Genomic DNA, 11996 nt, shown 5'->3' with positions numbered 1-11996 from the left:
AGGGAGGGAAGGATCCCTGGTGCACCTGTACGGCAGCACAGGGAGGAGCGTCACTTTTTTCAATTATTCAGCCTTTACCAAGACTTTACTCAAACCAAAACAGTAAGTCTAATACTAAAACTTTCCAAACGTGCCCAAATATGACTGAAACCCCGCTCTAAATGTGCGTTTTTGTCACATTTTCTCAGAGAAATATGTTTAAAGGTAGCATTACTTTGTCACAGAGGAACTGTAAAAAAGGAGGGAACCATTACTTTAATCATGAGGGCAATCACGTGATTTTTCTTGTTTAGAAAATGCCAATATTTATACACAAAAAACAAGCAACGTGCCAAATTTAGCAAGTAATCATGTTATTATTACAGCTCCTACCTGACGGCACAATGAAGCTGACCTCTAGTGGAGGTCTCCTGGAGGTTTATCCAGTGTCTTTATGTTGGATGAATTCGAAATGAAAAATAGCGTGTTTTAGTATTATTTTCTGACATTGTCTTCAAATGTTGTATTTTCCTAACTTTTCTACTGACGACAGTACAGGATAGAATAAAAACAGGCTTTATGTCCAGTGTTGTTGATGTCATGATATTACAGTGCACTCACATAAAGGCTGTTCTGTCAGTAAAAGCCTAATAAGACTTTCGTTGAAGATGCAGAGGTAATTTCATGACACAAATCAGTGATGCAGATTTAAAAGACACTAACTGAAATACAGCAAAAGTTCAAACTGTTAACCTGATGATGCAGGGACACTGTTGTGACTTAAAAAGTGTCTGCTTGTTTTTATTTGCTCTCTAAATAGCGAAAAAGGTAATGTTTGCTCATTTTAAGTATTTCTCTGAATGTAATCATCTGCAACGAGTTGGAGTATTAGCAGCGTTTTCAGTTTTGCTTTGTTTCTTTGGACTTTTTTTAAGCCCCTGACACTGAACATCCACTTCTAGAGTTTCAAAGTGACACGGACTGTACCACACTATTATTTTCTGTGGAAAGCTCACTGCTACCAAGGTCAATGCTCTCCAGATGGTGGTTACACTAAGAGCTGAAGGTTTTACATTCTGCTTTGTGAAGCAAAACAGTGTGTTTACATTTGCATGTAATGTGGAGAAAAATGTCCTTCAGTGGTCACACAACACAGGACAATACACTAAAGAGAAGAAACTAAAACTCTACACAACGTTTTACAGAGAAATCCAGGTTTATGTTTCTTGCATATTGTTTCTGTGATAAGTATTTGTTGCTTCTTTATCTTATGTGAGTATTTATTATTAATTACTTGTATTTTTCTTTTTTTATTTAATTTCTGAGCACTTACTTTTATATTACAATAGAATATACAGTTTTAACTGACGGTTTCATTTATTAAAGGAAAAAAAGATATCCAAATCTACCTGACCCTGTGTGAAAAAGCAATTGTCCCTGAACCTAGAACTGGAAACAAGAGTTTGCAATAACTGATAATGAGTCTTTCACATCTCTGGAGGAATTTTGGCCAACTCTCCTTTGCAGAATTGTTTTAATTCAGCCCCATTATAGCGTTTTCAAGCCTGATCAAGGCCTACATTTTGGCTTCAGGGCACAAACGGATGCTGACATCTATCATTTTGGAAAAGGTCACCAAACCAAGGAGGTCACAAAAGAACCCAGAACAACATCTGAAGACCTGAAGGCCTCCCTTGCCTACAGGTCAGAGTTCATGATACAACAATAAGAATGAGACTGGGCAAAAATGGCATCCATGGAAGAGTTTCAAAGCAGAAATCACTGCTGACCAAAGATAACACAAAAGGCTCGTCTCATATTTACTAGAGATGGACCAATCCGATATTACGTATCGGTCCGATACTGACGTAAATTACTGTATCGGATATCGGAGAGAAATAAAAAATGTAATCGATCCATTAAATATCAAAAAAGCACCTCACAAAACTTGCGACATGGCATAACTCGGCTCATAACCGTAGCATGTCGGAGCAGTGTGCTCACGTGATAGAGCGGCTGTGTGTATTTGTAGCCTCGCTACCAAACCGGCATTTCATCTCCGAGGAAGTGATACCAGAGAGAAGTAAAGCAAGTGTGTAAGTTCATCTCTGAATGTTTGTAAAGCATTCCAGCGTAAAGCTTAACAACAGATATATTGAGCGAGTGCCTCTCCCCCCTCCCTCTCCTGCTGCTACTTCAATCATGAAACTGCTTAATGATCAGCTGATCGGCTTTTCTGTGGCGAGTCTTGTTTGTTTATCGCCCACTTTGCACTAGAAAGAGGAAACCAGCGGCTGAACAACAGCAGCACGTTTAAGCTTGATAATCTGTTGTTAGAATGTATTTAATATTACTTTCTACTCGAGGATCTTTTTCTACATAGCTGACAGCTGGTAACTGTGCAGGGGCGGATCTAGCAAAGTTTAGCCAGGGGGGCCGATAGGGCATTAACAGGGAAAAGGGGGCACAAAGACATACTTTTCTTTCTTATTCTCATTTAAAATGTCGAGCTTTTAATAAATAATTATCTGACTCTTACACCCAAAGTTTTAATCTGGTGTAAAATGTATAGAAGTCCATTACTGTTAGTGTTGTTTATTTAAACTTGAGTATGAACTTATACAAAATGCAGCAAGATATTAAAAAAACAGTTTTATTGATTAAAAAACACACTATATCGGATTCATATCGGTATCGGCAGATATCCAAATTTATGATATCGGTATCGGTATCGGACATAAAAAAGCGGTATCGTGCCATCTCTAATATTTACCAAAAAAAAAAAAATCTTGATGATCCTTAAGACTTTTGGGAAAACACTCTGTGGACTGACAAGACAAAAGCTGAACTTTTTAGAAGCGTTGGGTCTCATTACATCTGGTATAATGCTAATGCAGTGTTTCATACAAAGAACATCGCACCAACAGTCAGACATGGTGGTGGTAGCGTGATGGTCGGGGGCTGCTCTGCTGCCTCAGGACCTGAATGACTTCTTGTAAATGATGGAACCACAAATGCTGCCCTCTACTGGAAAATCCTCAAAGAGAATGTCCAACCATCAGTTTGTGCCCTAAAGCTCAAGCAGACTTGCACTAGGACAATGATCTGAAACTCGAAGGCTGTTCATGCTTGAAAACCCCCCCAGCGTGGCTGAATTACAACAAATTCTGCAAAGAAGAAATTTCTCCAGAGTGACGTGAAGGTTTTGCCAGTTACTACAAACACAAGACTGCAGTTCTTGTTGCCAAGGGTGGCACAACCGGTTATCAGGTGTAGGGGGGGGACTACTTCTTCACACAGGGCCACGTGGGTTAGGATAACTTTGTTTAATCTTGAAAAATGAAATCATCAATTAAATATGTTTCATTTTGTCTGGTTATCTTTGTATAATATTAACATTTGTAAGTGTGAAAAATATGCAAAAAAAAAAGAAAAGAAAAGAAAAAAGAAATCACTTTTTCACACCACTGTATTGTGTTTTCCTTCCTTTGCTGCAGCACCACATTTCCTTTTCCTCTTCCACTGGCAGCCTGTTGCCCCTATAAATGTTTGTCTGAGCAGCTCCTTCAGGGTGTAACTCTGTTGCAGCCAATAACTGTTCAAGTTGTAAAAACTGTACCTATGTTTCCTAAAATATGTCCAAGTGATAACAAAGATGGAGACGTGCTCTTTCTATTGTCCATAAAAACCCGAAATCTTCAAAGGATTTCATAAATTATTTTGAAAACGTAAACTGAGCAAAAAAAAACTGAGAAAATTGTGAATATTTATGTTACAATACGCACATTTATGACTGAACCATGCAGAGGCCTGTCACATTTTAACTATTTGAGGAACAATCCTGCATTTGGTGACTTACACAATTAAATAATCTTCACATAGTTTCGGGATTTAAGTTATTCATAGCATCTATTTCGACCAGACACACCAAATAGCACTGATAATTGTTCATGTGGACATTTGCACTTAGCCACTTGCCTAAACCTGATACATTTGCAAGTGCAAACAACAAGAAAAGACAAATACTCTTTTTGTTGTGCGCAAATAACAAAACATTTTAAGAATTTCACATATTGTTTTGACAATTTCAACTGTCATCCAAGGACTGAGCCAAAGAAGCTGAGAAAAACTGCAGCAAGTGTGACACGGCCATCAGCGTGTTGCTTATAAGTCATCAATAACATGTTACTTGAAGGCTGAGCGTGAAGCACGCATCTGTTTAAACTGCTCCTCGGGTGTACAGACGCTGGGGGAACTATTTAATGAATAAATAATTATGAGGATGAAGTTGCTGTTTGAATGCTCCTCTTTAAAACAGGCTTTGAAGAATCAATTTAAATGCTGATAATGAAAAAGTAAAGACCTTTGTAAATCAGTCGTACTTGTTAGTTATCGAATCTGCGCAATCTTAAAGGGACTAAATATTGATTTATGAATTTTAATCCATAGCTTAAATATTTAATGATGAGTCTTTCACTGCACTTTGGATAAAAATGCAACATTAAACAACATAAAATGGGAAACTGTGGTTGGTAAAAGCTCCAGGAGACATCATTTCAGGTTTACACCGTGACCTTTAACTCAGAGGCCATACTTTTACTCACATAATGCTCACAGATACTAGATTGAAAAATCCAAATGCCAATTTCTAGTCAGAGTTACGGCGATTTTGAAGGGAGAGGATCGGCAGCTGGTGAGCTCCCACACTACCCAGAGCATGTGTGTTTACTCTCCACTCTCTGTGCATGATAGTGACGCATCATCTGCATGAATCTCTACACATGCTGATGGACGATTTAAGATGGATGGACGGATCAAGTTATGTAAAAAGAAAGTACAACCTTATTCAAAATTCAATCTTTTATATGTCAGAACGTGACAAAAATCAGTCGTTCCTTAGCAAAGCTTAAAGTTGTGGGAATACAAGCCTGGATGAACAACATTGACATATTACACCGTGTCATTAATCATTTAATAAAAACTGAGGAAAAATGCAGAAGCAGTGTGTGCAAAACGAACTATCCTCTTACTGCTTCCATAGGAATTAAGAGGGTAACTAGCACTAAATCCATCTGATCAATTCAATCAGTATCTGTGACAAAGCTGAAGTTTTGGCAGTTTTCACATGTGCATTAACACAATGCCAAGGAGGAAAGATACCTGCAGTAATTTTAGAGAAGCAACTGTTGTTACCTATCACTCTGGGTAAGTCATTCCCCCAAAATCTAAGTTCATCGTAGTCTTCATCATTCACTGCTTCTATGTGTAGATAGATAGATAATTATAGTTTAATAGCAGGATATTATTATCTGCCAACACAGCCAGTTTGAGGGTTTTTTTTTTATATATGTCTATTTATTGTTATGCTCTTCTGAACTCCTGATATTACCCAAACCAGTAAAAGTAGCACTGAAACAGACACTAAACTCACTGAGTTAAAATCAATAAAAATCACTGATGTAAAACTAAATAAAAATGGGAAATTTAGTGAAAATGACTAAACTGCAGCAAATCTGGCGCTAACACAGACCATCCTGGCTGTGGGCCCCTGAGTCATAAAGATGTGGCGTCCCCTGGTGGGAAAATGTCAGCTCTCCTGCATGCGTCAGCAGCAGGGGAGCTAACAGACAGCTATAATTACACATTCATATTTGTACTGTGAGTAACTTTACACATTAACTTCAGTCAAGGTATTTTTAATTTTAATTTCGCACATCAGAAACATTTTTTACAACAGCAAATTATTCACATTTGACTATCAAAATATAGGTTCATTTCATTCCCCCCTGGGCTGCAAAGAACCCATGTTGTGTAATAATAATGCTACACAGACTATAAATAATCCTAAGCGGTATTAACTTTTTTTTTTTTGTCTTTTTAAAGCGATGACTGTTTATATCCCGGAGGAGGACGCGTTTCTGAGCCTCTCCGTGGCTGAAACAGCTCGAGTCAGTTTGTGTGTAAATATTTATTTTAAAATTCAAGTCAAGGTATTTTCACAGGTAAGTTTCTAAAATGCACACATTGCACCTGCTGAGTTCATTCGACCACCTCCAAAGAACCTCCAAATCAAAGTTCACTGCTCGCGGCAAAGCAAACGTGAAGCCTGACGAGTCTAAAGTAAGACAACGAGCTGTTTGACACTAAAGTTTGTTTTTTGCTTTTGCAGCTGTAGACTCATTCACACCAAAACATTTCCAACTAACGAAAAAGTGGCAAAGGCCCACAAACATGAAATGTGCACGTTCAGATATCGCTCGCACTTGTATCAACTTGGCAGCATGCATGGCATTTATAAAAACACCACATAGCTCAAAAATAGAAATTGCACATTCACCATTTGGGAAGGGGGGGTCCATCTGGGAACTGTCTGAACTGTCCTTGTGCATGTGTGTGTGTAAGTGTGTGTGTGTCATGTGGCTCTGTCTCCCTCGTTTATTTCTTCCTAAGCAGGTAAATGCCGTTTCAGGACATCTCTGGCATTTGTCGGCAAAGACTCGGGAAAGTTCACATCAAACTCCACCACCAGGTCTCCTCTCTGCTCGGGGTTTTTGGGGAACGGGAGACCCTGTCCGGCTACAGTTTTTCTCATGCCGGGCTTGACGACGTCCGTGATCTTCATGTTGCACGTCTTCCCGTCTATCGTCGACACGGTGACGGAGCATCCGCACAGCGACTGTGAAGACAAGAATATGAGGGTAAGGTGAGGATCGGCGGGAGAACAGCAACCCACACACTGACGACTGCAAAAACGGCAGAAATAACACAGCAATCTGCTCACCGGCTATGTCGGTGCATCATCTATGGTTCCTTTTATCATTATTTTATTATTATTATTAAAGGTTTTCTCTTCCTTTGTCCCACTTTCAGTTTCCTTCTTACTTTATTCTACAGGTTTGATCCTCGTGCGTTTGTTCTTCTCTGCTCTGTTGTTTTCCCACCCTGCTTGTTGTGTGATTGTGTTCACCCGTTTCTTATTACCCTTCCCTGCTTGTGTGTATTTAATCCCTGTGTTTCCTTTGGCTGGATCTCTACAGTTTCAGGATTTATCTTATTTGCCCATCTGATATGTTTTTCCTGCTATCAATGCCAGCAATAATTACAGTTTCCCCTTAATTCCCTGAAAGTCCAAAATGGTTTCCTCTCTGTGTTTGAATCTTTTCTGCAGACTAAACCAGAGGCATGAGATACATGCAAATATTCACAGTATAGGTCAGTGGAAAAACATAATTACACAACAAATGTCAAAATATGTGTTCATGCCTTTGTTATGCAAGTTAAAAAGTAAAAGAAAAAGCAATTTAACTGCAGCTTTATCTGATCAGATAAAGCCGTGCTTACTTTGCGATACATGCGTAGAATCTCACATTACACTAGAGCTATTAATCAAATACTTTACCGTTCTATCTAATCTAACTCAAAACACGAGCGTAGGTGGATCGAGAGAGAGATTCTGCAACCAAAGCTGCACAAAAGCAGACAAAAAGAGCAAATACACCCAGAGTGAAAAGAGATGAGCTGTTAAACAAAAGCTCCTCAAGTCTAACATCTGCTACCAGTACAATGTGACCATATTAACTAAACTGTATATTTTTTTAACATGATATCAACTTAATATTTTCGAGTGTTTGTTTTGGAGCCTCGAGCTGATGCCATCTTAGCGTTGAAGCCGGGTGTGACCGGCAGCAGCTTTTCAAACCTAAAGTATCCTCAGCTTGGTTTTCCTTCCTGACACTAACGAGGAGCATAACTGACAAAACAAACAACATGTTGCATTCAATGTGAGATCCAACTTGAAACTGAGAACATAAGCTTACCAGGAAACTGTTCAAAGAGATCATGAATCAAGTAAGAAGAAGGATCATTTCCCCACAGATTTTTATACAGCCTGACTTCTTTCATTGCAACTAGAGGAGTCTCCCCCTGCTGGTCATCAGCAAGAATGCAGGTTTAAGGCACTATAGCATATTATCCAAGATAGAACCTACATCTGTCTTTTAGATTTCTGATTAATCTTCAACAGACTTTAAAATTTAGTTTAATTCTGCTTCCACAAAACAATCTTAAAGGCTATTTTCAGAGCCCTGAACCACTTGAACTCTCCGGATTAGTCTTCATCAAGAGAAGGAAGTTTGATCAGCATCAAGTGATTACAGGTGGTCATAATTTCCATGTTGAAAGACTAAATGGCTTCAGGTATCATTCTGTCTGTGTGCTTTTTTATTTTTAATTGGGTCATAGTTGCCCACATTTTCTTCTTAACAAGAGTCTCATTGTGATTGGAAACTGATTGAAAGGCAGCTTAATTATAGCATGCACAGCTGATCTGCTGGTAGTGGTCATAAATTCAGAGATGTGGAGGTTATATCTCTCACTGTGTGCTGAGGGGGAGGAACCACATAAGTAAGTACATCTTGCACCGTGTGCACGTGGGTGGCCGTCGCCTCTCCGCTCTCCCTGCGATACAGCTCCTACTTCTCTGCGCCGATGAGATTACATAAGTGTGCATTCAAGGTGTGTGTGTGTGAGTTTGGTCTGGTACTATACTGATTCATTTAAGCCCGTGCTTTCCAGGGAAACAGCTGAAGCAGAGTACCTACAGTTTATTGATTGTGACCAGCGTTTAAGCTGCAGAGCATTAAAGCTGCACTCACAGCTAAATATGAACTTGTTCTGTGTGTGACTTATTCATCTATCAGACTCTATTAATACCTCTACACTCAGACAAAGCAGGTGCCAAAATAGAAAAGGCCTCACCTGTCGTAAGCTCACACGCACTGGATACACAATGTTGGAGCCCTCCCGCCTAAAGTGGGGGTGTGGTTTGTCCTTGATGACGAAAACAATGTCAGCGGGAATAGTATTTGGAGACTCGTCTCCCTCCCGGGGGAACGTGATCTTGGTTCCCTCCTTCCAGCCCCGCTTAATCTCGATAGTGAGAATCTTATCCTCAGTGCGCATGGTCCTGCCATCTGGATTTAGCCTTTTGCGGGAGATTTTCATCCTCTTGGTGCAGCCGTGGAACACCTCCTCCAGGGTGACCCTCAGTTCGTGGATGATGGGCGGGTCCTGCTTCCGCCGCTGCTGCCCCCCGAGGCCCACGTGGCCGTCACGGGGGAAGCCGTTCAGGTTGAAGCTGGTGAAGGAGCCGAAGGGGTCGTTTCCGTCCACCTCCATGTCCTCGTCGTCTCGCCCGTTCGCTTTACGTCCGAAGAACATCTCGAAGGGGTTGGAGCCTCCGAAGAAAGTGGCGAAGGTGGCGTGAGGGTCTCCATGGAAGGTGTAGGTGAAAGTGGTGCCTTGTCCGTCACCAGCGGGCCCACTTCCTCCCTTGAGACCTTTTGGGCAACAGAAATGATTAATGACATGAGTGCTCAGCTCAGCGAGAGCACTTACAGCATGACTGATAAACTCTGACTTCAAAGTACAGCCCAGTTTATCAGAGTTCTGCTGAATGATCTTAGAGCTAAAACATCAAACCACGATGGTCCCAGTTTCTTTATTTCACACTTTACATCATTCTTGAGTGAGTACTGTGGTTTTTAAGTGTTAAAATGCCACATTACCTCAGAGATTACCTACATCTTATTAATGATGTTCCTCAACCATCATTCCAAAATAAAAACAGAAAAATATGGGAGTAAAGAAAGTTTTCCTTAAGGGAAAAACTTTGGGACATCAGATGAGGGAGGGGAAAGTGTCAGAGAGACTCCCTGTTCTCAAACACCTCTTCCAGTTCTTCTGGTGAGAAATTCCCAAGCCAGCTGAGAGCGCATTTCCTGGATCTGCCCCTGGGCCTCCTCTCAGCAGGACCTCACTGGGGAGGTGGCCAGGAGGCATCCTAGTCAGATCCCCCAACCAGCTCAGCTGCCTCCTTTTGATGGTGAGGACTAGCAGTGCTACTTACTACCCCGAACCAAAAAGTCAGTGTAAATAGCATTGTTTTTAGCCTTTTTTTAAAAATTTTTTAAATTTAAATCATTACTATTTTTCAGTCACAGTTCAGTCACAGTTTCTACATTGTCATGTTCAGGGTTAGGTTAACAAACAAAGGCTTTCTGGCAGAAAGTCCTGAAGTACAAATTCTTCCATTATCAAAGTTTTCCAGTCTCCTTCGCCAGTCTCAAAGCTATGACATCACAACAATAATATTGTTGCACTGGAGAAACATGATGTGGGAAAAATGCCAACATGGCAACACCAGACTGTGGCTGTTATTCAACTAGCAGCTGATACTGGTTGGTACTCTGAGTGGAGGGGATAGTACTGGTGTCACGAGAAGGAAAATTGGATTAGTGCAAGAAAATGACATAAAATGCTGAGAAGTCAAGCCACTTCAGACATAGATGGACAAATTCTGAGTCTTACAAAGTATTTTTAATATCAATATCAGGAAAGATATATTTGAGATATTAGAGGAGATGACTCATGTAGAGGGTAATTGTAATGCTGCAGTTAGATTCTGTGATGGAGCCATGTTATGCTCATTCTTTCTTTACATCGCTTCCTTCTCAAACTGTTCAGGTAAAAGTTTTTCATGTATCTCCATCACAGGGCCAAACTGAGTACAACTGCTAAAGTTGAACCACGCCACCTTTGTGGACATGATGGGATACGCTTTCTGGTAGAGGTATCACATATAAGAGCGTGTCCCCTGTTACAAAACTGGAAAATTTGTTTGGTTTTCCCTTTTACTCTTATAAATGGATCTCACCACCAGTAATCAGCGGATTTTTGATTGAGATCAACTCCCAACTCAGGGAATTGTTTGCATGGTTTGAGGGAGCTCTTACAGAAGCCATATGGTTCAAATTTCCATGCTCATGATGTCATTTTACCTTTTTCCTGCATGCATTTTCTTGCTTTACACTTCCCGTGCCTTAAACTGTGCATTTCTGAGAAAGGTTCCTCGTGTATCCAGTTACATTAAGAGGAGAAAAATGTTTTGGTGTGAGTAAAATTGTAAAAATCATAATATGCCTCCATAAATTTTAAATATGTGGTTGTGGAGATGATGGATGGTCTATTTTTCCTTCCTCACACCAACCAAAGATCCCGAAAATAGCAGTCTGGACTGAAAATCTCCATGTAGCTGCATGTACCTCTGCTACTGTAACATTTTGTACAGAATGGCTGTTGGTGTGAATCGATATTACCCCCGGTTTCTCTTAAAATTGGAGCTTATTACTGTAAGTGCCGTGCCACATATGGACTGAGCCTCATGATAAAATGCACAGAAATGTATGCAGATGATCTGCCGAACAGCTGTGCTGTGGGCCTGCTGCTGTGCTGGTTACAGTGTGCGACTTGAATTGAAGCCAGTTGTGTTTTACATGCAGCCATCCAGCTTCACAGCGCGTTCATAACGGTGTTTTAACCCGAAACACACAATAGCGTGTAATTAAAAAAAATATACGTTACCTTCCTCTCCATACTGATCATAAATTTCCCTTTTCTTCGGATCACTGAGGACTTCATATGCTTCGGCGATTTCCTTAAATTTCTCCTCGGCGGCTGCAGACTTGTTTTTGTCCGGATGCCATTTCAGCGCCTGTTTTTTGTAAGCTTTTTTTATATCCTCATCCGTGGCTCCTTTAGAGATACCCAGCGTTTTATAGTAATCTTTGCCCATTTTTAACCCACTTATCCCCCTATAAGAAAAATAATAAATTAACAAATAAAAAGGGGGCTAGAGCTCCTGGAGCAGAGCAGGTAGACTGGCCTGACGCGGGTCGGCGGATGGTTGTCACAGCTGACTAATAAACAATAAGTATCCGCAGACAGACACACAGTGGAGGATGAAGACCATTTAGAGGGGGTTAGTCAACGCCGTGGACCCTCTGTTATTTATCCGTGACTGGATGACCCTCTTTAAATAGACACGGCTCCCTCCCCTGTATCCACAGCGCCAAAGTCAAGTCAGACGCAATAAATAATTCTGGTTCCGGTGCGCTTGAGCTTGAGCTTCCAAAATTATGACGCATTAGAGAATGTCTTGTATCAAATTTTTTTTTCAA

The 11996-nt window shown here is 40.5% G+C and overlaps 1 protein-coding gene across 1 annotated transcript; it reads right to left on the bottom strand.

Annotated features, from left to right (window-relative positions):
* Positions 1-5659: 5659 nt before the first annotated feature.
* Positions 5660-11893, bottom strand: dnajb4 (DnaJ heat shock protein family (Hsp40) member B4). Its single transcript, XM_085254893.1, has 3 exons — positions 11401-11893; positions 8737-9317; positions 5660-6655 (listed from the first exon to the last, which is right to left on the bottom strand). Exons 1-3 carry the CDS (start codon positions 11609-11611, stop codon positions 6425-6427), a joined length of 1023 nt encoding a protein of 340 aa, XP_085111019.1. The 5' UTR covers positions 11612-11893; the 3' UTR covers positions 5660-6424.
* Between the last annotated feature and the right edge of the window lie 103 nt (positions 11894-11996).

This window comes from Mchenga conophoros, linkage group LG18, assembly GCF_057382185.1.
Source record: "Mchenga conophoros isolate Kocher_MC1m ecotype Shallow Benthic linkage group LG18, M_conophoros_male_GT1.1, whole genome shotgun sequence".
NCBI lineage: Eukaryota > Metazoa > Chordata > Actinopteri > Cichliformes > Cichlidae > Mchenga > Mchenga conophoros.
This window is presented reverse-complemented; position numbering and strand designations above follow the sequence as displayed.

Bases quoted from the DNA above. Each gene is read 5' to 3' on its own strand.
- dnajb4 (XM_085254893.1), bottom strand. From the start codon at position 11,611: ATGGGCAAAGATTACTATAAAACGCTGGGTATCTCTAAAGGAGCCACG. The intron at 9,318-11,400 runs GTAACGTATATT...GTTGCCCAAAAG, and splicing joins TGATCAGTATGGAGAGGAAG to GTCTCAAGGGAGGAAGTGGG. The intron at 6,656-8,736 runs GTGAGGCCTTTT...TTGTCTTCACAG, and splicing joins TGCGTGTGAGCTTACGACAG to TCGCTGTGCGGATGCTCCGT.